At 38.9% G+C, this 27,231-nt stretch overlaps 1 protein-coding gene across 1 annotated transcript in view; it reads right to left on the bottom strand.

The window, feature by feature from the left end:
- The window catches only part of TAF3 (TATA-box binding protein associated factor 3), a 174,367-nt gene that overhangs the window by 135,323 nt on the left and 11,813 nt on the right, over positions 1-27,231 (bottom strand). Inside the window, exon 2 of the mRNA XM_075018174.1 lies at positions 18,039-18,281. Coding sequence (XP_074874275.1) covers positions 18,039-18,281 — 243 coding nt within the window. The remainder of the gene's footprint in view (positions 1-18,038; positions 18,282-27,231) is intronic.

The raw sequence follows: 27,231 nt of genomic DNA on the forward strand, positions 1-27,231 counted from the left end.
GAGCTTGAAACTCTCTTTTCCTCACTGCTCAGCAATGACCACCAGTTTTGCAATGTACCTCTTGTTGCAGTAGTTTCATAATAGGGCTTGGTCTACACTAGGTAGGTAAGTCAATTGTTGATAAGTCAATTCTAGCTACACAACTGCTGTAGCTAAAATTGTGTATCTGCAATCAACTTACCTGGCCACCTTCACAGAGGGAGGCCGGTGGGAGAAACTTTCCCATCAACCTCCCTTAGTCCTCACAATATTGAGGAGTACAGGGGTCAACTGCTGACCCCAGACAGTTCAATTTTGTGCATCTCTACCGGGTGTGTGAAACCTAACCCAGGAAGATTGACTTGGTCTAGATCATGGGTGTCCAACCTTTTGGCTTGCCTGGACCGCATTGAGTGAAGAGGAATTGTCTTGGGCCGCATATAAAATATGTAATATAGTTAATGTATATAAATCACATAATAATGGTAAAAGTTTACGATCTTGTGGGCCGCATTACTAGCTGTCCAGGGCTGCATGCAGCCCGCGGGTTGGACACACCTGGTCTAGATGTACCCCAGGTAAAAGCCAGCAGTGCAAAACTACTGGTGTACCAAGTTTAAGAGTGCAACTTGAAATGATTAAGTTATGTGATTTTCAAAAAGTTGCAAATGAAGTATCATCTTGATGCCCGAAGACCATGCCTGTGTTACTGTGAATATGCTCAGTCTCATCTGGTCCCAAAAGCTATGTATGGCAAAGTCAGATACTTACTTAGTTGGGGCATCTAGGCAGCACACGAAAGGAATCTGTGGACTGTTTTTCTGTGGAAAAACTCGTCATTCACAGTCTTATTACTGACAGAAAAAGACTTTAGCACACGACGTCCTGTGGCTGGAGATGATCTCTTTCAATGTAATGGCAGAACAGATTTATCACTAACAAGCACAATTCTTTTGACTGGGTTTTTCTTCTCCTCTACAGCATTAGTAACCTAGAAGTTTTTCTTCACTGTCTCAGAACATGGACCCTCCTGGGGAAAAGCAGCTGTACTTCATGGTCGAATTTGTGACTTCAATTTCATATACAGCTTCTGTTTTTGTTCCTTATAAAAGAAAAACAGACGTTTCCTACTATGCTATGGAAATTGTTGCCAGCCAGTGTCAACTACAGGTTAAACCTTAATAATCCAAAACACTCTCGTCCAGCAACCTGCATAATCTGGCATGATTTTAGTTACCTGGATGGCTACTATCCAGGGTGTGGCCAAGTCTCTCATGGTCCCACAAAGTTTGTGCACAACCAGTAGGCCTGGTTCTCACTGTTCTATACTTATTTGGCTGTAATTTGCCCCTAAATATCTTCTAAGAGCCCAGTAAGCAGTGGAAGTGTTAGTAATGAAACTAGACAATACTGACCTCCCATAGTCCAACAAATTCTCTCATCTGGCACCAGTCAGGTTCCAGGAGTGCCAGATTAGAGAGATTCAACCTGCACTACCAATTTCAAGAGAAGTAACATCACTACAGTTACTTGTGATTTTCACTGTGAAGAGCAGTCTGAAATGTAAGAAACCTATGTACTGGGCCTTTTTCTTAGCACTATTGTCACAATGTTATTTCCATTCTAAACACCTTAGTTTGGTGGATAATAAGCGTTTACCTTTGGAGATTCATCATGATTGTCCGCAAACCAAAGGTGAAATTTGTGGATGAAGAAAACCTGTTCAGCTATATAATACAAACATTGAAATAAGCATTTCTTTTAAATAAACCACCATATAAATGTAGCATTGAGACTGAGTAGTAGTAAAGTTACAACAGTTAGGTAAAATACTCACTTTAGTCTTACTTCTTTCCATTCATGCATATGTATTTCATAGTCACCTGACAAGAATCAATGAAAAATGCTACATGTATCTAAGATTTTTGGAAAAGTGCAGTTTTTTTCTCATATATTGTTTACCAAATAGTATCAGATTATTTATCTATATAATCTTGCAGCACAGAAAGAGAGAGACTACTATAAAGCATACATAGCCACAAGAAACTGAGTTAAAGTTCCTGCAAAACAATCTTAAGTTTCTTAAATTTTATGTAATTAAAATTTCAACCATGACACAGCGTACATATAGCAAATGTAATTGCTGTTAGGGTCAAAATAGATCTGAGGTGTAGCCATTTTAGCCTGTAACAGCAAAAACAACAAGAGGGCCTGTGGCACCTTACAGACTAACATTCTGTAGCATAAGCTTTCATAGGCAGAGATCTGCTTCACCAGATGCATGACTTCTCATTGTTTTTTAAAGTAGATCTAAAAGATTTAAAGAAATATACATCCATGACAAATAAAGAACAACCATGACATTGTTCTAATGTGCTCTGGAATAGGAGAACTCTCTAAAAAAAATCTAGAGTAAATCTTTATGAATAGTGCATTTATAACTTTGTAAATATATTACATTTGCTATCTAATGCCTGATTGATATGAGCTGCAAACTGCATTGATTTAGTTTTGTGAATCAAATGTTTGCTGATCAAAACTAGCCAAAATTCCATTTCCTAGATACTGGAATGGCCAACATGCAACGGGAAGCAGAAAGTCATTCAGATCACCACAGTACTACTATATTACAGTATAATTGCTTCTAATGGTCCTCACCATTTTAACGTGTTCAATGTATTTTACCCCTTTAAACAAAATTAAAGGTAGCTTGGGGCAAATATGCATCACATCCAGCAATATTTCTCCTTGTAAATTAGTCTACAGCAGAAACTTCTTCAGTTCTTTAATAGTGAAACATGAAAAAGCAGTCTTTTATTTTCCATGTAGTCAGGAAGCCAGATATTGAGGAAGTCCTCCACCCCCCAAAATATAGATTAGAATGATGCCCCGGTACTCCTAGACAGATTGCTCTGAAAGAAGCAAAAAAAGAGACCAGTTCTTTCAGGTGGGATGGTAGAATACAGAATTCTTCCAGCCCTGACTTCCTTTCCTCTGGATGAAAGCTTAGAGCAATGAACACTCAAGAGATTAGTGTACATGCTGAGTAACTCCAAAAGTTTTAGAAGCATACATGGCCCTTTGAGTTTTTGTACACATGTCATGTATAATGTGCTTTTTATATATAATAAGTCAGTTGCTAAATTCCCCAGAACCTGGAAGGGATTTTCCATTTAGATAAAGCCCAGGAGCTACCACATACTATGACTTCTCAGTATAAAAGCACAAGGGTATCATCGCATTACATTGCAAAACTAGTCCAAATGTTAACCATTTTACTGGTGACTACTGATGTAAATTATTCAGTTTTACAAAGTTGATAGTCTCTAAGTTATTCAACCTCTATGTGTATGCCTTTGATCACACATAATCCACCCCTGGCGTCACCTTCCAGGTCTTCCCATACCACACCTCCTTCTCACATGCCAGACTACTATATAAATATGCATGCTTCCTCCTTGGAATTTGTACTGCCCTCATCATTAGAACAGCTGAGCACTTTATATGAAAACACTGATAAAAATACTGTGTAGAAAACTAGTATCTGCACAGTGCCAGAAAATAAAGAACCATTGGGTGTATGTTAGTGAAAGGAAGAAAACTGTGTTTAGCTGTGTAAAAGAATCAACATTTAGATTCTTTATTTGCAGCTCTCTTTTTAGAGCATTAGCAGTTCTGGGTATCTAGCACAGTTCTCTAATATATGACTTACTTGTAGGTTGGATTTCTCTGCCTGACCTGTTTCCCCACTCAGGAGGATATATTATACAATCTTACATTTAGATGGCCATTTTTATCCCACGTGCTTTATAAAAACAGGACAAATGCTACCCTGGGAAGCACATGTATTTTTCATGTTAAGACAAAAAGGCCAGAGGAACATATTCAACAGGCAGCTCATGGCCCCCAACTAAGAATCATGTCCAACACTACTGAAATGCAACTACCTCTGTAGGAGGATGCAGCAGCTTTTTAACAGTACACAAGAAGACTGCACAGCTTTTACAAAATACTGTATGAATTTGAACCTGGGAGGGATATTTTGGCAGGTATAACTTCTTTACTTAAACTGGAATTTAGCCAGGAAGGTTAACGTATTACTCCAGAAAAACGTGTCATGGTGCTGTTAGTAACCACAAGAGGTAAGAACTTAAGGCTTTCATTTCATTTAAAAGATGTCAGTCAATAGCACACCTTGCTTCTCACAGAGAAGAGTACTACCCACTAATTAACAATACCTCCTGCAGCACTGGAATTGCTCCATGCATGTCTTTCATCCAAGAATTGCCCTGTCTGATCCTGCTTAGTTCCTGATCTGACAAGATCTTGGTCCAAAGTGGCACAGTTACAAAGCACAGGCACACATAGATAAGGCCTCCAAAAGAAAAGGCTAAACTGAGAAAAATACTGCAGTAAACAGTTTATTCGCACTGATCAAAATTTGGTTTAAATTTAATAGAGTAGGAAGGTTTATGCCAAATTTCTATTTACATTCTGTTTTACTCTCACAATAAAGGCATATTAACCATTTTGTTTGTTTTTTAACAGAGTGGTACCAACCAGCTTTCAGGTAACAGAATAGTGAGGATAGCAAAGTAGTCCGTTCAGCTATAATATAGACAAATCCCTCAGCATATCAAAAACTCTTGGCCATGTCCTTCTGCCCTCATAACCACCAATAAATAGGAATAGTGATTAATGCATATAGCAAGTGAGGGCATTAGTTCACTTAGCTGTGATTTTAATGTCCCTTTAAGAAATGTTGCCTGCTTAGGGTTTTAGTTGTGCTTTTTCTTGGGCGGCGGGGAGGGGAAAGGAGGAGTTGATGTGGATGTGTATGAAGGTGTCTCTTTAAATAGGAGAAAAAGTAGGCTTCTACTGAGTTTTCAGACGAATACAGAGATACACCTTGAAGTACAGTAGCTCTTAAATACTGTACAGAAAAGAAACAGGAAAAGGAAGAGAATTGCTAAGATTTCTTCGCTCCTGCTAAGGAGAGGGCTCTGAACCGCAAGGAACTAAAATAAGGATGGCTCCTCAAATCTTAAGTTTGCACACGTTTGTTAATTTTTCCCAGGAACCATCTACATTCCACTGACAGGCAAAAGGACTAACCCATTGTACTTAGGTACTCCCTATGTTAGGGGTCAGCGTGAGCCATGCTATCCACCACAGAGGCTGAAATACCTAGGTACAGGTAAGCAAGTTAAGTAGTACATGGTAGTAAAACAATGACAGAATTTCAACTTTAACTGTGACATTCCTTCTTTTGTCAGCTTGCCATAGCCTCAATGAACTGTAACATCATTTTGACACTCTGTTACTCTGATCTAGTTCTGTGGGAGTAAGGGAATGTCGAAAGGGGGCACTTATTTCGAAGCTGCCCCCATCTACACTGTCAATCTGCAATTTGAAGTCTGCACTTCAAAATTCATGCGGCCACCATTATGCTAATGAGGTGCTGAATATGTATGTTAGTGCCTCATTACCCTGCTTTGAATTGCCTCATTACCAGGCCACTTCTGACAGGAGGGTACGAGTGTTGAAGCAGCCTGTGTGGAGGGACTCTTAAAGATACAGTAAACCATCGATTTTACGGATCCTGAGGTAATGGACTACGGATGTAATGGACACAGTCTGCCAGCTTCCCCCCCCCACCCCCCCAAATAAATGCCAGTGACTCACCAGATTCGCTGAAGCCACCAGAGCAGCTGGGGCCCCTTGCCACCAGTCCTACAGATTCACATTTAACACACTTTCAGCATTAACGGACACCCCTTCCCCCATTAGTTTGTTAAATCAACGGTTTACTGTATTAAAACTGCAGTTTTCAAAGGAGCCAAAAGGAGTCAGATGTCCTAATCCTAATGGGAGTTAGGTGCCTGACTCCCTTAGCCTCCCTTGAAAATCCCAGTACAGGCATATTAAAACAGGCCGATAGCAGATCCTTCCTTACAGATTCCCATTTAAATCTTCTTCTAAAACTACATTTTTAACCTGTCACATGCTATTGTAAATACTTATACTACAATTATATACACATACAAAAAAAAAGAGAAAATGGCAAGCAAAAGCATTTTTAAAAAGCATGGCAATTGCACACTGTAGAGCTGTGAACATGTGAAGAACTAAGCAGTAATATTAAACTTGGATTTTTACAGCTTTCAAATCTGTACATTTTCTCAAAATACAAGAAACAAATCAAATCTAGTCAAAATCACCTTCAAAGGTCTGGCTATAAAATAGTGGAAACAGAAATAAAGCCTCTTCAATGAATGCTTTAAAGTTTCTCATGCAAAACTAAGTGTATCCTTGTTTCATATTCAATTTGCAATAAGATACCCGAGCAATTTAGCTATGAGAGCTTTTTTGGCTGGTCACTAGCCGCCTGCTGAGATGGGCTCCATACATAGGTAACATTCTACTGGAGACCAAATCCTCAGAGCTGCATCTCACTCTCCTTTAAAGTTAATCTGAACACACTGGATTCAAGAGGAAATGAAAAGTGAGTTTCTCTCCCTTCCTATGGCACCAGGACTTCCTGAGTTTTACTGATTGGTCAAGAACTATTATTTCCTCTATGCTATTCCCAATTGTGTCTGTCAGACACAATCAGTGTTGCACACACACAAGTAAGAAAAAGTGTTAATGTTTAAATATGCCAGGAGCATATGAATATATAAAAAACTGCTTGAAAATGTACACATTTTAAAATAAAATAGCTACAGAAAAACTTTAGATACTTAAAATTGCAAAAGGCAAAGTTAATTTGCTTCTGTCAATGTCCAGAAACCTCCTAGAAGATAAGAGGAACTATTCATTATTCTGAATGGGATAAGTGGATTATGTCTCGTTTCTACTAAATAAGACTCCTCAGTCACAAAAAAGCTGTGCCACCCCCAAACCAAACCCACTTACAAATACTTTTTAGTATTTTAAGAACAGCAACTTTCATCTGTGTGGCATGAATATACTGATATTGTTCCATCCACTGTTAAAATCCAGCACACGCTAGAATGGGAAAGCAGTAGCCATTTACCACACTGTATTTAAGAAGGAACAAACAAAAAAAGTTAGCCAAGAAAAAGGGAGGTTATGAAGAGTGTAAAACTTATTTTCACAGGACAGTGGAGCTACAATGACTTTCACATTAGCCACGAATAGATCATTAAAACAAAAACATCGTCAAACCTTGGATTACTGCCAGACCAACTGGAGGCCCTACATTTCTCACTTTTTATTGAAGTATCAATCATGCTTAACCTGCTTATGTCTGATATTACACTGCAAAGTGGCATATCTGCAGGTATGCTACATTTATGGAAAAGTCAAATTGTTTTATTCTTTAATGAAAATATAGATATAAATGTGTGCCTATTAAATCAAGAAACAGTTTCAGTTATAAAACATAATCTCATTCAAAAGAACCCGACTGATTGAGATCTTGAGATATTGATCAGATACCAAAAAGCTATAAAGCATGTCTAATACCAGAGTTTAAAAAAAGAACAATGCAGAAATGATATTAAACTGTAGACTCAAATGTGAACTTCAGTCATCCAGAATCTCCTCTTATCTGAAACAATGTCATGTCTCCCACCAGCCTACTCATCTGAAAATCTCCTATGATCCAAATTGAGTCTATGACACCTCTTTCACACTGAGTGGAGGTAATTAAGGACAAATTATATTAAATTTAGTTAATCCATTCTGACTTACCCAACACACACACATTTTTTTTTGCACAAAGATGAAAACCGGAAGGTTGAGTCCAAAGTGACAAAATAGAGAGGCAGTACTTTTTTTGTGCCAGTACTTGCCGGTACTGAGTACAGGCAGACTGAGTACCAGGTCCTCTCTTTTATTTTCTTTCTTTTCAAACAAAAGAAGCACTGCGGAAAGGTCATTGAAATTATAGCCAAACTAGCAAATTACACCACATTTACACACACCTTATTTGTGTCATCATTATCATCATCATCAACCACCATTGGCTCAGCGCCTGTTGGCGTCTGATGCTTCTTTCACTATTTCCTTCCATCTTCCCCTGTCCAGTGCAGAGTGGCTTAGTTTCTGCAGACTAACTCCGCACCAATCTACTATATCATCTGCCTCTCCTGTTCGAACCATCCATTATGCCAAATTACCTGTGCGTGGCTCAAGGTAAATCGCTTGGAAGTCTAAAATGTACTTTTCTGGTCAGAATTTAAAATATTAGTAGTTAGGATTTGCTATGATTTTTTGAAGAGGCATGAGAGAAGTCATTTAAATGATTAAGCCTTGTCTCCACTGGAAAAAACGGGGTCTAGAATTCACCACTCATGTTAACACCAGTGAAAGCTGTGAGTCAGAAATAGATCAAGGTTGGACAGCATGACATGAACATGTAAATGCATCAGAAATCTGTCCACACGCCAGCTAATTTTCAGAGTTCCCATGCAAATAGCATAGCCATTGCTGCAGCAACATGAAGCTGTTTCATGTAACAAGGGAATCCTCACCCGGTGCGTCTCAAAATCAGGTACATTTATGTAGTACTGATCACCAGGTCACAAAAAGAGGGCAATCTTCCTACATTTTAAAAAGGAAAAGATTAACTATTTATGGATTGGCAAGAGTATGGAAAACAATTCTCTCAGTAGTAAAGCCAAAGGAAGGCTTGTGTCATGTGGGCAGTTTTTTAAAGGATCATCATGATAATGGTAACATTTTTTAGGATTACATTATTATACAAGAGTAAAATCTGCCAGTATGTTCAGAAACAATCACAATACAAGCTAGTTGCATAGAATAACTATTTAACGAAGTAAAGGTATATTTCTGAAAATGACTATAAATCTATAGTTTAGCAGCATTTTGTGACCTTCTACCCACTGGCTGAAGCATCAGCTTCATTTGCAGAGAATTACATATTCTGGAGGTCTCCAGGGATAAAAAGGGAAAGAAAACTGAGAGCATTAGGAGGTAAAAGGAAAAGGTCCAGCATGCTGCAATGACTGAAATATAATGAAGTTACAAGGTCAGTCCTTAAAATAGGTTAATTGCACCTTTCACTTATCCTGTTTAAACTGTGGCTAGATTTTCCATTTTCCCCCCCTGGAGTCACCAAAAATATTCTATGCAGGATGCAGAAAAAAAGTCTGAGAAGCTTGGGAATGGTAACATACAACTACCAGACAATAACCTAATTTGAAACTTATGCTTTCCAAGCCACAAAGGTGTCCGATGCTCTAGATGAAATAAAATCCTTAAGTATAGCAGCAGTACAAGGTTCACGATGTAATACAGGCTCTAAACAAAGTCATTCATTGTCAGCAAAAGGAAAAACTGATATTACTTGATAAGTCAAAGAAAGTGACAAAAGTTTTACTGAAAAAGAACCACTAAGAAATTCGAATAATGACAGTGCTCTGTATTTAAATTATCCAAGACAATGGCAGCTTTTTATTATAAAGTCTTATTTTCTCCACAAAGAACAATTTCACTGTAACCAAAATTGCAATTTGCACATTACAATGCACTGAAACAGTTTAGGACTTTCATTCCAATTCAATAGCAATTAATTCACTGTAAGAAGGTGGCATAACATGTGAATCATTACCTATCCAGTGTGCAATTTTAATTTTGAATCCTTGAGAAACATCAAAAAGTTGTGAGTTATTAAAATAGGTCTGAAAATACAAATTCCTTGAGAAAAAATGTTCATATACACACACTCAAGATTTAAAGGGTCACAGTCAACTTAAAAAACCCACATTTCTGTCTGTTAGTCTATAAGATGCCACAGGACTTCTTGTGTTTACATTTCCGTCTGAAAACTATGTACTTAAAATAACACAAAATACTACTATACTTGTAAAAACTGAAGTATTTTCTCTATTTTTCACCTTACTTTGGACATGACAGCAATTTCTGCATAGTCAGTTTCATGATTTATTTGATAGATCCAATATTCTCTTTTGTTTTAATAGGTCTTTCACAATGAGAATTTTTTATAACACAGAAGTTGGCAGAACAATTCAGATGTAGTGAACAGGCAGAAACTAGTTTTATTTCACTTTCGAAAATCTGATTTGAAGTTGGTTTCTCTATTTTCAGTTAGTTTCTTTATTATTCTAAGTATTTTCTGACATCATACTTCAGTTTTACCTAGATTCACTGAGAAAAAGAACATGAGCACCATTTCTGAAAAAATCACAAGTATAGATGAAGACGTTTTGGCAAAAATAGATTTGAAAGAGCCCTTATGTCCTGGCAAACGTACATCAATTTTGACTCCTATAATACTCATGACTAGGTCCCTACTAAATTCACAGCCATGAAAAATGCATCATGGACCATGGAATGTAGTACTTCCCCTGTAAAATCTGGTCTTGTGTGCTTTTACCCTATAAATAGACAAATTTCACAGGGAGACCAGCATTTCTCAAACTGGGGGGTCCCAGCACAAACGGGACCTGTGGGTAGTTCACAAAGTTATTTTAAAGAGGTCATGTTCTTGCTCCCCTTCTGGGTGGTTTTCAGAGCTGCATGGTCAGAGTGGGGCAGCTGTTTGCTAGGCATTTAGCTCTAAAGGCAGAGCCACCAACAGCAGCAACGCAGAAGTAAGGGTAGCAGTACTGCATCCCTTCCTTCTCCCAATAACGTTGCAATCCTCTCACAATTCTGTTTTTGGGTCTAGATCACTATGTTACAACAGCAAAAAATCTCAGATTAAAAGAGCTGAAATCATGAAATTTGCCATTTTTAAAATCCATGAAACTGACTAAAATGGATTGTGAATTTGGTAGAGCCCTAACTCATTACAAATCTTCCTTTAGCAGCAGAGGGAGTTTTTTTTCAAAGGCAAAAATGCAGTTAGGCACATGACCTCACTTGACTTCCAGTGGGAGTTATGTACCTTAACTGCTAGGTTTGCCTCTGAAAACCTCTCACCTCAAAGTCTACAGAGCCTAACCACGTTCCTAGGATTGTGCTACAGGTGAAGTTCTCCTGCAGTACTCACTAAACTGAATTTATGCCTATGAGGCTTACAGAATGAAGATCTTTAGATCTATTTGCCTTCAATCTTCACTTCTGGGCTTTTCTGTTGTTTTGTTTTTTAAAAAAAAACAAACACTCATTACTTATTTCCACTGGAGCCAAGTTTTGGATTGGCATTGTTCCTTAAAGAATGATAAAGATTTATAGTTATAATTATCATTATTCCAGAGAGGAGTTATTTTTCTGGTTACCCAATAGTACGAATTAAACTACACACTTTCTGTACTTTTTTTGTTGCCATCTCATATTCTTGTTTTTTCTCCCTTTGAAACTTGCCTCTCCTATTGGCTCTTTCCCAATGGCTTTCCTGTGTCTGCTTCTCAAGCTTGGCTGCCTTTCTCATTTTCTCTGTTTCTCCTGTTGCTTCTTCCTTGCTAGACTGATGCACACATGGAGACTCATTCGCACAAAAGCAATCAGTGTTTAACACTTAGCAGAGTGCATGGACTGCTAAAGCAACTTGACACACAGCTAGCACTACACAGAAACCAGGCATGGCTAGTAGCCAGGAGCAAAGTGTTCCAAATTGATACTCTACCTGTGCCCACTATGCTTCAAATTGGTTGACTACACAGTACCTGTTTACTGATATGTGGTGGTGTTTTGCATAGCCTAGTATACTGGAATAGCTCTCCTGAAAATACCATTTCTGCTTTTAAAGGACCAGTTCAATTTACTGTGGGGATACACAATAAAGCTGTACTCCATAGGCTTAAATGGGAGGGGATGGAAAAGAACAGAGGCTGCAAACAAAGTAAGAACAATGTCATGTGATAAACCAGCTGCATCTGTCAAAATCATTATCCAGATATTTCTTTGCAAGTATCTATAAATCCCAAAGCATACTGTTAAAAGGGCACTGGTTTTGTTTAACCCTCGAGGAAACCAGGGGTTGAAATTACACAGGTTTGAGATCCAAAACTTGCTATATTCACTCTGGACAAGAGCCAAAAAAAGCACTGCTAGACTGAGAGGCCAGTGACAGTTTCAAAATCTGATACATCAAATCACTAGAAGTAGACACTAATGCTTTATACCATTGTGAAGCTTAATGCTTTACACAATTACATTTCTAGCACTAGTACGCCCATGATATCATCAGATCAGAAAATCACATTATTTTGATTACAATCTTGCTTTCCATACCTTTCTAATGTGATTTTTAGCAGCTAAGAGCTCACAGAAAACTACAAATAGCTTAATAAGTTATAGGACAATAGGGTTCCATACTTCAGGTGCAATGAGCACTAGTTTCTGCTGATTATTAGAGTCGAATACAGAGCTGGGCATAATACGGCACACCAGGCCATCGGATCTAGCCTCTGGGAGCCTCTGCCAGCTCCCTGCCTGCCCCGCCCCTGCTCGACACTCAGAGCAGCTGGCTGCAGAGCCACGCATGTCTGTGAATGCTGTGAGCCCAAGGGAAGGTGGGTGCAGTGGCATCTTACGCTGCCTCCGCTCCCAGCAACTCCCTTTGACTGGTTTCTGGTCAATAGGAGCTTCCTGTTTGCAGGACAGGCAGCATGTGAAGTACCTCTCCCCTGGGCTCCCCATGTTCAGTTTAGTGCAACACACACAGGCCCTATAGCTGCTCAGAGCACATGCAGAGGCATAGAAGACAGGGATCCTAACTAAGGTACCTGCTGGGCCTCTGGCCAAGAGCTGCCCAAGCAAGCGCCTCCTTGCCAAAGCCTGTCTCTGGCACCCTAGCCCCTCCTTCTCCCAATCTTCTGCTCCCTAATCCTCTGCACCCCCACCTGTACCCATACCTCACGTAACCCAAACCCTTTGCACCCATACCCTTTCTCAGACCCTGTACCCCTGCCTACACCTCTCCTCCAGGGCACAACTCCCTTCCAGACTTTTTCCCCTATCCCTGGTCACAACCCAAATCCCTGCACTCTCTACTGCATCCCTGCCCCAGGTCACCACCTTTTCCCAGACCTTGCATCCACTCCTAACACTCCTCCTCCAGATCAGAATCCCCCCTGCACCTATGCCCCCTCCCACACTACTTCATCAAAACTCCCTCATAGATCCTACACGAGCCCCTGCTCCCCAGTCTATTACTCCCAGCTCCTTTCTACACCCAACCTCCATCCCAGACCCCCGCCTCCTCCATTACTAACATGGAAGAGTGCGGCCTTTGATCACTTACCAAATTCCTGGAGTGGCCCCCACATCAAAAATTATTGCCACCCCTGGTCTTATATTACATAAGCACTACAGCAGGAGAAAAGCAAGGTTGTAATCAGAATGATATTTTCAAGTTCTGAACTGTCAAGGCAAGCTGTCAGACAAAGCTTCAAATAAATAATTGGGACAGGTAAACTATGCTCAGGACTGGTCCTGGATCAGTGACTGAAAACACAAAGCTAGCTCTTGAATATGCAAGGCTGAAGGACCTCCAAAACTTAATCCCCACTACATTTATTTTAAAATAATCTCTAATGGCAAAGTCTGAAGAAAAAGATGGAGAGAACAGAGAACCTTTCCAAAACAAGAGCTAAAGATATTTCTCTCTCCAAGGGAACTATGAAAAAACCAAGGAAACTGCTTGGTCTGAAGAAGTGGGTCTGTCCCATGAAAGCTCACCTAATAAACCATTTTGCTAGTCTTTAAAGTGCTACTTGACTGTTTTATGTTTTCATGGAAACTGCAATGGTTCTCAGTGGGCAGAAGAGCTTTGTACATCTTCCCCTTATGCTCCTTTGAAGGAATCAGGCCTCCAGAAATCAACTAATGAATGGGTGGCCATGAAGTTTGTGTAGTCAATAAAGAACTGAAAAGATGTCTTGAAAAATGAGGGCAGTTGCCAACATAATAGAATGTTTAAAACTGATGTATACCTAAGAGTATAACCAAGCACATATTTTACTCTCTCTTGTTCTAGTACAAGAGCTATACACAGAATACATTACTATGTGCCTTAAAAAAACCTGAAAGGGATATGCGAAGAGCTGAGATACCACAATGTACGGATATAATTTTTGTAAGCAATACATATTGCGTGTCAATCATAGCTATTTAGAATTGGGTTCTAAATGGCTAAACAGACAGGTTACTATATAGCACATGTAGAATCAGACTTTGGGACTGGTGAATTTTTTAAAATGTTGAGGAACCACACTGTAATGTTCAAATCAATCAGGATCCCCTGTAGATGATTCCACAATACAAATACTAATTTATTATTATTATCCTCTTTGGCTGTGTATCTAGATTTTTAAAGTAGCCTGGCATCTCTCTATACTTCTACTTTAACTGAAACATCTGCTTCACAGAAATTGGCTGATATTATTGCAAAAGTTCATGTTCTTCTACTTGAAAGCATGAGAAATAAAGCATGACCATCATGTTTTGCAACCAATTTATTTTTTCCTAAAAATAAAAAATTAATCTATTTTACAAGTTCACCATGACATTACAGTGACAACAGCTCTAAAACAACTCAGTGAAAACAAAAGAGGGAATAACTAAAAATAGGTAGAATGCAAACATCATGACATGCTGGCGTAACATTTCCCTTGAAGTTTCAGTTATAAAAAACACCACTAAAACTCCAACATCAAACACAGTAATGATGAATTAGATTGAATTACAGAAATGTGTATTTATACATAGATTCATATAATTTATGCACTTGACATACATACCAAGTCTTAAAGTCTAGTTAATGAAATATGGTACTCTAGATTTAATATAAGGAGCCACATTCCACTTTTGATTACTTAGAGGAGAATTTGGACCAAGGTACTAACCTCAGAACTAATTCTAAAGAGTGAGATATGTCACGAAAACCTAGGTGGCTTTTCATTGCTCATCATATTAGTATGATGCACAGCTACAAAGAGTGTATATTCCAAATCTATACTTCTAACAGGGGATTATATATGGCTAGAACAGTATTAAATTTTCTCTTAATGAGCTTTGGTAATAAGACTGAAAACAGTTAAGTAACAAGGCAAACTAACTGAACAGACTGTATTCCTTGTATGTCACAACACTGATTCTAAGAAAGTAGCAATATGTTATTTGCAGGTCCAGAAAACAATTGTCACTTGAGTTTTAAGAAGTGGGCTAGCAACACCTACTGGTCATGGTGCAGATTAATCACAGTTTTTGATGAACATATTCTCTAATACTTAATGTGTAAAATCTAAACTTTGCATTATAAAAGTGACTAATTACAATTACATAATACATAGTGTAATGTTAATATCTGAATATCCATAAATAATGTAATCAAACCATGAATGAGCTCAGCTATCATTCTTAGTATCAAACTAAATGTAAACTTACAATGTTCAAGTAATGCCTTAAAATGAGTTATATTCAAGTTTCATATGGTGCACAGTAAGTATTCACATTGCCTCACTTCATCATAGTGTGTAGTTATCTCTCTGTCACTCCATGAAATCACTCAGGTTAAACTAATAAATTTAAAAACTCTCAACACAGAAGATTTGCGTTTCCAGAAAATCACCTGACAATGAAGTTAATTGATGTATTATGTCATTCTTAAGAGAATATTCTTGAGAGACATTTCCATAGCATTTCTGGGAGGAAATTACCTCTCAACTTGGTTAGTAAAATAAGACCAGATATTGAGAACCAATCCTCCTGGATCCATTTTACCTACCTTAAAATATGGGCCTGAAAATACTTATGAACATTTTTTTAACAAAAGGCGTATAACCCCCATGAATTCAAAACTTCAGATTTACCATATTAGGAATATGGTAAACCAAATGCAAGTACAGTAGAGCTACTATAACAGAGTTATGTTCAATGTAATACTTGTTTAAATTTCTATAAGTCCTTTATTAATTTAAAAAAAAAACTGTTTGTAGTCCCTTTGATACACTAGCCTTGGGCATTAGAAGTTTTCCTGGTTCCTGTCCAACTTGGGAAATAGTATCTTCTTGCTTCAGGTGTTAAAAGGATTCCTACAATATTTATAAGGGCTGTTCTAATCTAACTCCTGGATCTAACTTGCAAGAGAAAAAGAAACGTAGAAATTACTTACAAAGAAAAGCACAGTTGCCGCCATATAAATATTTGGTCTCACTTTGTATTTAGCTGTAATGCCACACTAAGTTTGAAATATTTGTTACATTTTTTTGTATATATATATTTTCATATTCTGTTACAGTTACATTGCGTCCTCTCTTGGACTTGATCACTCTACTACATTTTAAAGCCGGCATTTACCTTAGGGCCTAGTGATGTTGGATACATAATCTGAGACCCTTTAAAGTCCCCTAAATTTAACAGAGCAGATGTGCTGAAAAAGAAGAATAAGTCCCTTTAAGGTGTCTCAAGCTGAACCACAAATTCAGATATACAAAATCATTATTTGTTTTTGAAGATCTTGACGTAGCTGTAGTATTTCCTTACAACTATTTTAGCTATACTATGGTTACCTCCTGCTTTGTCTTTTTTGCTCTCATTGAAGAGTTCTTTTTACAATGTTTTAAAAAGCATACCTTTTTAATCAAGTCTCTGAATGAAGAAAGATTAACCCCTTTCAAGCTTTGAACAATATTTTTGCTACAATTTAAATTTTACGTTTAGTATGTTAAGTCAAGAAATATTAAAATATTTTTCTGTCAATAATTATTAAAAACCTCTGCCTTTTAACCAAATTAAAGTAAATGTGAAGGCTACAGACCTGACAAATATATTTTTCAAGGCATTTTTGTGATTTAAGAAAACTGTTCCTTACAGCCATTTTGCATAGTTTATGATATTTAATTTAAATATAGCACATTATGGTTAAATCCATATACCTGTACATGGTATAAAAGGCAGAAAATACCCAAACATTAAAATTAGTTTACTTATTATTTGTATTATTGTAGTGCTTAGAAGTCCAAGTGATGAACCAGGTAGGACCTTGTGGTACTAGGCACTGTAAATATCAGTAACAGAAAAACAACTGTGCACATCATTTGTGGGAAAACAGCAATAGGATTTAATTCATGTTGTCATTAATGGGAAATCATTTTTAGTTAATTTTTATGATGTAGGGATTGTCTGCCTACATTTCAACATTTAGTATCTCAGGTCCAAGTTCTTCAGTGAGGCTTGTGTATGATGCACATTCTATTCCACATTATCTACTTCTGAAGGAGTAAAAGCCTCATTAGAATTCCGTCTGTTAATTGTACTGTACATGCTTCATGGCACACATTTTGTTCTACTTAGTATATTTCTTTCTAATCCGCAAAGCTACACACACGGAAAGTATTATTTGTAACTGTCACCAAATGACCGTCACTTTATGTCACACCTGTGATTTTTTTTCAAACTTTCTATTGTTAGTTAATATTCAAGATTCTAGTAATAAAGACATTATAAAAAAATTCCTTCCCTTCTCCCCCATTTCAATAATTGTTATAATTAATGCAATATTTTGTGTAGCTGCCAGAAAAAAATGTTTCTCCATTTCACAGCCCTTTCGATATAGATACTTTCACTTTTCTCCCCCTTTTGTCTGGATTTTTCATTCTACCAGGGAGAGGAAGACATTTAAATATAAAGAAGTGTAACTAAAACCATAAAATTTAGATTCAGGAACAAGTGTAATATCTGAAACTTTTACTTCTAATTTGTAAGTTAACTTCTTTTCAAGTTGTCAACAGTTTTTTAAATATTAACTTGAAGGGAGAGAGAATGATTTAGTCATCCAATCAAGGTGTTGTGGGGCTTTAACTAACTTATTTAATGCCATCAGATCCTCAGATAAAGTACTCTGCATTTCTGTAATACTCTCTAACACTCAGTTCCCGTTGCACATTGCTATAAAAGTAGAAAACAGAACTATAACTTTAGCCATAATACTTCTTTATTTTGCATGAGGATTAGATGTTATAACTGTCTTTGACTATTTGTGTCATGCCCTGATGGTGTTTTATTAAAGCTTGTCATTGGTGGCACAACTTTGGCAATATGAAGAAAATGTAAACAAATATGTTAATATTCAAAAACAAAATTAAATGTTAATTTCTCACCTTCTTGAGAGGAGACAATAGGTGGCATGTAATCAGGAATGTATTCTTTTCTCTCTTCTGCATCTTTGCTTCCAGGCTGGGGAAACTGTAAGACATTGTTTTTGCTGACAGGAAATGAAGGGATCTGATGTGGGAAAGTGACAGGTTCAATATTGTGTATATAATCTTCCAGCTCATGTAGGTTAACCCCCATAAGTGTGAAGGCTTCGCCTACATCATCCAAAATTGGATCTGTACGGCCATCTGTAAACAAAAAGGAATTTGGGTCAAAATCTATTCTGAAAAACTTTGACTCAGTTTTGTAATGAAGAAATAAGCACATTCGCTACTCAGGAAATTTCTCTTTATCAGAAGTAATTGATCCTTTAAACTTTAATTAATCTAACAGCAGCTGACGTGGCCAAATGCAATATATTTAGCTAAAATTAAATATATTACTTATTCACAATAGTGCCTTTTGTTCACATGCAACCTGTAGTGCTTTATAAACTAGCTGTATAACATTCACTTCACCTACCAGACAAAGGCACTCCAAAGAAATTGAAGGGACAGAGCAACAGCTTAAAATCATGAACTATGCAACAGTTTAGGTCAGCAGAGAAGAACGCTGTGTCTCACTCATACTGTAAGGGGAATTTTGGTTAGAAGAATGTAAGCTGCAATTTTCTATAGGAAGTTATGGCTAGCATCTTTCTCCATAGAGTTTTACAGGCCAAGTGGTCAGGACCTTGGTTTACTGCCTCATACAAAGACAACATAGTGTCTTTTATTACTATGCCAGGATTTGCTACCTACTGACTTACAAATACCACTTCCAATATCCACTGTTTTTCCTCCATTGTGCTCCCACAAGTATTAGACCAGCATGTCCCTCACTTCACTTATAAGAAAAAAGCACAAAGGACAGTACTCTTCAAAACACTGCTACAAAATGTATGAATCTCTTTCACTGACATCACAGTAATACTTGCTAGTCTGTACACCAACAGAAATTGCCATATTGCATCAAACTCAAAGTCTATCTTATCCAGCATCCCATCTCCACCAATGGCCAGCATCATATGCTTCAAAAGAACAGGAACCTCACAGTAAGTAGATGTGGGATAGCATGTCTCATCACAGGACTCATGCAAATCTCAAACAGTCAACTAACTCCTAAGCAGGAGGATCAATATCCCTCTCAAAAATCATGCATCTGATGAAGTGAGTCTGTGCTCACGAAAGCTCATGCTCAAAACTTTTCTGTTCATCTATAAGGTGCCACTGGACCCTTCATTGCTGTTACAGATCCAGACTAACACGGCTACCCCTCCTATAATTACAATAACGCTATCCACATAAATGCTCACAAATTATCTTAAAGTGCAATCTTCTTCCAAGTTACTACATAAAATTGGCACTTTTTCCACTGAAGAAATATACTTTTCAGGTATATTCACAGCTGCAACTACTGCAAATATTTGTTCGGTGGGAGTGAGTGCTTTGTTTGTTCTTTTTGTGAACAATTCTTTACTCCTGTTTCAAATAATCTCAGTATTTCAGCTCTCCCCATCTCTAACATAGATGCACTTAATTTTTTTTTCCTCTCATCTTTTGTTTTGTTTATTCAGAATGAAAATTCCTTGGGACGAGGGTTGTCGCTTACTATGTACTTGCATAATGGGACCCTAATTTCTGTGGACACATTTAAAATGCTACTGTTGTCTACTTGCATTACCTCTGTTAGCTCAGTAACAGAGAGGTAGCCGTGTTAGTCTGTACTCCAACAAAACAAAGGAGTAGAAATATATAGCACTTTAAAGACTAACAAAGTGATTTATTCAGTGATGAGTTTTCATGGGACAGACCTATTTCTTCAGATCAATTGCATTGCCAATACAGACTGACATTTGTAAGTACAGAGGACCAAAAAGAAAAAAAAAATTACAATAAAAACTGACAAATCAAGTAGGACAGAAAGAAGGGGGTGAGAGGTGGGGAGATGTTAATTGTCCTGTCTGAGATAATTACGAGCATCAAAGGAAGGGAAGCAGTCCTTTTAATGCTGGAGGTAGTTGATGTCTCTGTTCATACCACGTGTTAATGTGTCAAATTTGAATATGTACTCTAACTCAGAAATCTCTCGCTCTAATCAGTTGTTAAATTCTCTATGTTGCAGGACACAAATTCTCCGGTCTTTAACAGAACAGCCCACTCCATTGAAGTGTTCACTCACCGGCTTATGTGTATTGAGTTTCTTGACGTCTGCTCTGTGTCCTATTCTTTGGCAAAGATTTTGCCCAGTTTGTCCAATGTACATAGTGTCAGGGCATTGTTGGCATATAATAGAATATATAACGTTGCTGCAAGTGCACAAGAACATGCCTTTAATACTGTTAACAACATGGTTAGGTCCAGTGATGGTATCCCCAGAATAACTATGTGGACAAAGTTGGCAGTAGGATTTGTTTCAAGGAAAAGATCCAGGATTTGTATTACTGTGGTGTAGCCTGTGACTGTTGGTGCGAATCTCTCTCAGGTTTTGTCGGAGTACAGGCTAACACAGCTACATCTGTTACTATTCATATTGAAATTTGATACATTAACACGTCCTTTAAACAAGGACAGCAATTACCTGACCCATTATAAGGGCTCTTTTACATACGTTGATGTTTTATCTAACTCTTACCATCACCATACACACCACCTCTCCCCCGCCCCCACACCGCCCCGCAGCCATCCTTCTGTTCTTCTGATTTGCCATCCTTGATAACAATTTTTCCGGGTTGTCAACCTTGATGATAATTTTTGGACCTCTGTGCTTCATATATTGAGTCTGTTCTGGTAAGGCTATGGTCTGAAGAAGTGGGTCTGCCCCACGAAAGCTCATCACCTAATAAATTATTCTGTTAAAGTGCTACATGACTGCTTTTTTGTTCTGATAAATACAGACTAACACGGCTATCTCTCTGTCACTTGATCAACTCTGTTTCTTTATTAAGGGACAGCATAGCCCAACCATCTAAGAAGGATGCTACACAAGTTGCCCGAACACTACTCCTCCTGAACAATCCTAACTCCGATACAGGGTGTCCCATGACATGGTCAATATTCAAACAAACCTCAAAAACTTTTTCGCTCAATGTTGCAACAAGTCCCTACATTCCTTGATCTTCCAAACCAAGCTGACTGTACTGTCAGGTGAACTATCATGTAACTCAAGAGCTTGAAAGATATCATATTGACATTGTGGTGCTAAGCAAGATGTAACTTGCTGAAGAGGGTCAATTGAATGCAGAGAGAGCTAGATAAGCTTTCTTCTGGAAGGAGAGCCCTCAAAGTGAGTCACATGATGCAGGAGTCTCTTGGTACCAGAAAGAATCTTGTGCTTAGTTTGGACAGCCTACCTATTGGTTTAAAGGACAGACTGATGAAACTATCTCTGAGAGGTGGACTTTTTGATTCACTGATCATTGCTTAAGCACGGACAGTGACCAACTGTGATGACAGTAAGCAGGAATTTTATTCTGAAATAAATGACCAGATCAATTTGTCTTCCCATGAAGACAAGTTGATTATTTTAAGAGGATGTTAATGCTAATGTTAGTCATAATGATTCTACACGGCGTGACATACTTGGTAAACATGGCATCAGCAAGAGGAACAGGTGGGGTGACCAGACAGCAAATGTGAAAAATCAGGACAGGAGTGGGGATAATTGGCACATATATAAGAAAAAGCCCCACTCCTTGGATCACCACCTTGTAGTAGTGGAGAGGCTTGTGTTTCAATGATCCCAAGACTGATGCTGCCTGGAGTCAGGTACTCTCTTAGGGTCACCTATGGCAGAATGGTCCAGGGCAAAGTTCTGGACAAAGTGTGATCCATGAAGCCCCCAATAGCAAAGGAGATGGAGGATAACTGCACAATGAAGATGAACCTGTTGTGTAACTTTATAATGGCTGTGAAGGCCAATGAAGGCTGCAGCTGACAGAGGATTTCCAATCATTGTGGTGTGCATGGCATTTGTTTCATGCCTGTTATCTGGCAAAGCCAGTCTGGTGACTGTTGTGCACGAGTCTCCCACCTTTAAAAGAAATCCTGCACAGGCACCTTCCAGGTTTGAGGAAACAACACTTGCACAAGTCAAAAGCCCAGTGGCAAATCGGTGAGTGGAGACGGGACTAGAACACTGAAATCTGGAAGTTTCTAGTCACAGATTGGCACGTAGGCAGGAGGGTGCATGATTCAGTCATCTTGCTTTAAGACTGAGGCAGGTCAAGCATTTCAGCAGCTGCATCCATGACTGAGCAGTCCTTTTTAAGACTCACTCTGCTCATTTGCCATGGGAAGGGGGCGAGAAAAGGTGCCCTAAAATAGTCTTGCCTCTGTTCCTCCTGGCAGGATAGTCACATCCAGCAGGACCACCATCCCAGCAGTCAAAACTGTAAGAAACTTTTTAATTTGGGAACTTGGAATGTATGTACCCTGCTGGACAACTCAAACAGCAACTGACCAAAGCAACATACACCCAATAACTGCTTGTTAATTGAGTCAATTTAACATTAATATTGCTGCCTTGTCCAAAACTAGAAGAACTGATGAAGGAAAGGTGAGGGAAGAAAAAGGAGGATACACCTACTTCAGAAAGGGAAAATCTTTGGATAAACCTTGATTGCATGGAGTTAGTTTTGATATAAAGAACAAGCTTGTACAGTACCTCTCCAAGGTACCAGCTGGCATCAATGAGCAGCTCAAGGCACTACAAAGCTCACTAAAATCCAACAGTAAACAGTTGTGAAGGCCTATGCTCCAGCACTAGATGCTGATAATGATGTAATGGAAGATTTCCACTCTCAGCTGGAAACCATTTTATCAGAGACCCCTAAAGAAGGTAAGAGCTTCCTTCTGGGGGATTTCAATGCATGTGTTGGACAAGACTCAAAACTGTGGGAAGTAACACTGAGAAAGAAGGTGTCAGCAAAAGTAACTCATTTGGAATTCAGTTCTTGACCAAGTGTGCTGAACATAAACTGATCATGAAAACCCTTTTCCGACAAAAGGACAAGCACAAAACATCTTGGAGAAATCCACAATGAAAGCACTAGCATCTTTTTGACTATGTCATAGTTTGTGCATGAGATCAGGGCAGTTTGTGCCGTGAGGTACAGTAAACCCTCGAGTTAGCCGGGGGTTCATTTCTGCAACCTCCACATAACTCAAATTTCCATGCAAGTTGAGGGGAGACAAGAACCAGCTGGCATGCCCTGGCATGCAGGAGCCAGGAACCAGGGAGCAGCCTGGTTCCTATCTTCCCCATGCTTGTTGCTTGCAGGATCCAGGAAACTGACCAGCTGGGGAAACTGAGCAGAGAAGCAGCCCTGTTCAGTTTCCTGGTTCCAGCCAAAGAAGGAGAGCCAGGAACCAGGGGCAGCAGCCGCGAGACAGGATTAGTTTGATGACAATGATGCTGAAATCGAGCAACTCATCAATAAGAAGAGAATGGCATTTCAAGCTTGGCAGAACGAGATAAATTGTAATACAAAGAGAGAAGCCCATGCCAAGGTGAGGGCGAAAGTCCAACATAAAACCAGAGAAATCAAGAACAAATGGTGAACTGAGAAAGCACAAGAACACCAACATCCAACAGACATCCACAACACACATGGTTTCTTCGGTGTCATTCAGGCTGTCTATGGGCCAGCTTGTTATGGCACGAATCCCCTTCACTCTAAGGATGGAACCACGCTTCTGAAGGATAACAAAAACCATCAATTTTCACTGGAAAGAACATTTTGAAGAGCTTCTTAACCATAACTCCATGGTTGCTGATGAAGTTCTTGAGGAAATCCCTCTATGACCTCCTAGGAATGAGCATGGAGACTCTCCCAGTTTCCATGAGGTAAACAATGCCATTAAACAGATGAAGAGCAACAAGGAAGCAGGTCCATATGAGATCCCTACTGAAATCTGTAAAGACAGTGGACCAGGGCTAATTCATCAGCTTTATCTGCTCATCCTTAAAATTTGGATAAAGAAGGAGATACCCTCTGAAATGAGGAACACCCTGATTTTCACCTTCCTCAAGAAAGGGGATAAAGTGGACTGTGGAAACCACTGCATCTCTCTCCTTGCCAGTATAGGCACAGCTGTGGCACAGATCTTTGCCACTCGCCTTCTGCCCTTGTCAGAAGAAACTCAACCCAAGTCACAGACTGGTTTCTGATCATGTTGCAGAACTGTGGATATGATCTTCACAGCATGGCAGCTGCAAGAAAAGTGTTTGGAGCAAAACCAACAACTGTAGATGGCTTTCATTTATCTAACTAAAGCCTATGATTCAATGAACCACCATACTTTCTGTACTGTACTTTCAAAAATTGGATGTCCTGATAAATATATCTATGTCTTAAAGTTTTTTCACAACAACATGAAAGCAACTGTTTCTGAGTAGTATTGGCTCTGAGAATGAATCTTGCAAAGAACAAACAGGCATCAAACAGGGCTCCATCATCATCCCAACCAGGTTTGTGATTTTTATGGTTGTTATTCTTTACCTAATTACTGGGAAGCTCCCAATTGGCATTGAAACCATTTACAGAATGGATAGAAAGCTGTTCAGGCTTAGCAGGCTGAAACCTAATAGTAAGATTTCTACCACCATGGAATTTCAGTATGCTGATGATAACGCAGTTTTTGCCCACTCTGAGAAAGATCTTCAAACTATCCTGAACATGTTTGCCAATGCTTACACATACATTAGACTCATGCTCCACAGCAAGAAAACCAAAGTGCTCCATCAGCACTCTCCAAATGAGGTACCATACACTCCCTCTATTAAAATCAACAGAAAGTACTGGAGAATGTTGACCATTTCCTCTACCTTGAAAGTCACCGCTCATCCAAGGCAAATATTGATACAGAAATCCAACACTGTCTGAGGTGTGCCAGTGCAGCCCTTGCTCATTTACGGCACAGGATTTTTGAAGATTGTGACATTGGACTATACACCTAGCTTTTTGGTTATCAAGCTGTTATTCTCACAACATTGCTGTATAGATCTGAAACCAAGACAAAAAACAGACATCACTTCAAAGTCCTAGAGAGGCATCACCAAAGCTGCCTCCATAAAATGTTGAAGATCAAATGGGAAGACAGACACACCAACATTAGTGTTATGGAAGAGGCAAAGATAACCAGTACTGAGGTAATGATCATCCATCAGTGACTCCGCTGGACTCGTCATGCTGTCTGAATGCCACAAAACGGCCTCCCAAAACAGGCACTCTTCTCTTACCTGAACAAAGGGTACTTTAACGTAGGATGACAACGGAAGTGTTATATGGACTTGCTGAACAGTAACAAAGAAATGCAATAGTGACATCGACTCTTTGGAGACACTCAGCCGGGATTACAGAAAATGGAGAGAAGCACTACACAGTGGTCCTCTGGATTCTGAACTTGCCTTTCAATAAGCTGAGGATGACAAGAGATGCAGCAGGAAAGAAAAAACGGCTTGCAGTCTTGGTGAACAGTGTCCTGCCTTACCCGGAAACTGTGATAGAACTTGTGGTTCATGGACAGACCTTATGAGCCACCTGAGGACCCACAAATGCCATGGAAGATGGTCATACTCAGCGACGAGCGATCACCATCATCTACACCAAGAAAAAGCCCTTAGTATCAGGACTGTCCCTAAAAATGGGAACATCTGAGCACCACGTGGCCTACTTTTGTGGACACTATGTACATAATGCTATCTAGTTATTACAATCACTTCCAACTTCTCAACAAAAAATTACCTGGATGCAGTCACACTTACATCATTAACATCTGATTAACTGTGTGCTGGTCCCACATCAGGACCTAGGCAATGCGCACATAACTCAGATATTATCCAGATATATGTTGGGAAACTAATACAACAGGGCACAGACTATCCCATAAGTTCTTGGACTGCATTGGAGACAATTTTTTATTCCAAAAGGTTGAAAAAGCTACCGGGGGGAAGCTGTTCTAGATTTGATTTTAACAAATAGGGAGGAATTGGCTGAGAATTTGAAAGTGGAAGGCAGCTTGAGTAAAAGTGATCATGAAAGCATAGAGTTCACAATTCTAATGAAGGGAGAAGGGAAAACAGCAAAATAGAGATAATGGATTTCAGGAGGGCAGATTTTGGTAAACTCAGAGAGCTGGTAGGTAAGGTCCCAAGGGAAGCAAAACTGAGGGGAAACACAGCTGTGGAGAGTTGGCAGTTTTTCAAAGGGACATTATTAAGGGCCCAAAAGCAAGCTATCCTGCTGCCTAGGAAAGATAGAAAATATGGCAAACGTCTGCCTTGGCTTAACCAGGAGATCTTGCATGATGTCAAAATAAAAAAGGAATCATATAAAAAATGGAAACAAAGACAAATTACAAAGGATGAATATAGGCAAACAACACAAGAAGGCAGGAGCAATATCAGAAAGGCTAAGGCAGAAAATGAGCTCAAACTAGCTACAGGCATAAAAGGAAACAAGAAGGCTTTTTATAAATACATTAGAAACAAGCGGAAGACCAGGGACAGGGTAGGGCCATTGCTCAGTGAAGAGGGAGAAAAAGTACCAGGGAACTTGGAAATGGCAGAGATGCTTAATGACTTCTTTGTTTCGGTCTTCACTGAGAAGTCTGATGAAGGAATGCTCAACATAGTGAATGCTAGTGGGAAAAGGGTAGGGTTAAAAGTTGAAATAAAAAAAGAACAAGTTAAAAATCACTTAGAAAAATTAGATGTCTGCAAGTCACCAGGGCCTGATGAAATGCATCCTAGAATACTCAACAGCTGATAGAGGAGGTATCTGAGCCTTTATCTATCATTTTTGGAAAATCATGGGAGACAGGAGAGATTCCAGAAGACTGGAAAAGGGTAAATATAGTGCCCATCTATAAAAAGGGGAATAAGTATAACCCAGGAAACTACAGGCCAGTCAGCTTAACTTCTGTGCCAGGAAAGATAATGGAGCAGGTAATTAAAGAAATCATCTGCAAGCACTTGGAAGGTGGTAAGGTGATACGGAACAGCCAGCATGGATTTGTAAAGAACAAATCATATCAAACCAATCTGACAGCTTTCTTTGATAGGATAACAAGTCTTGTGGACAGGGGAAAAGCGGTGGATGTGGTATACCTAGACTTTAGTAAAGCATTTGATATGGTCTCACATAATATTCTTATC

This window comes from Carettochelys insculpta, chromosome 1, assembly GCF_033958435.1.
Source record: "Carettochelys insculpta isolate YL-2023 chromosome 1, ASM3395843v1, whole genome shotgun sequence".
Classification (NCBI taxonomy): Eukaryota; Metazoa; Chordata; order Testudines; family Carettochelyidae; genus Carettochelys; species Carettochelys insculpta.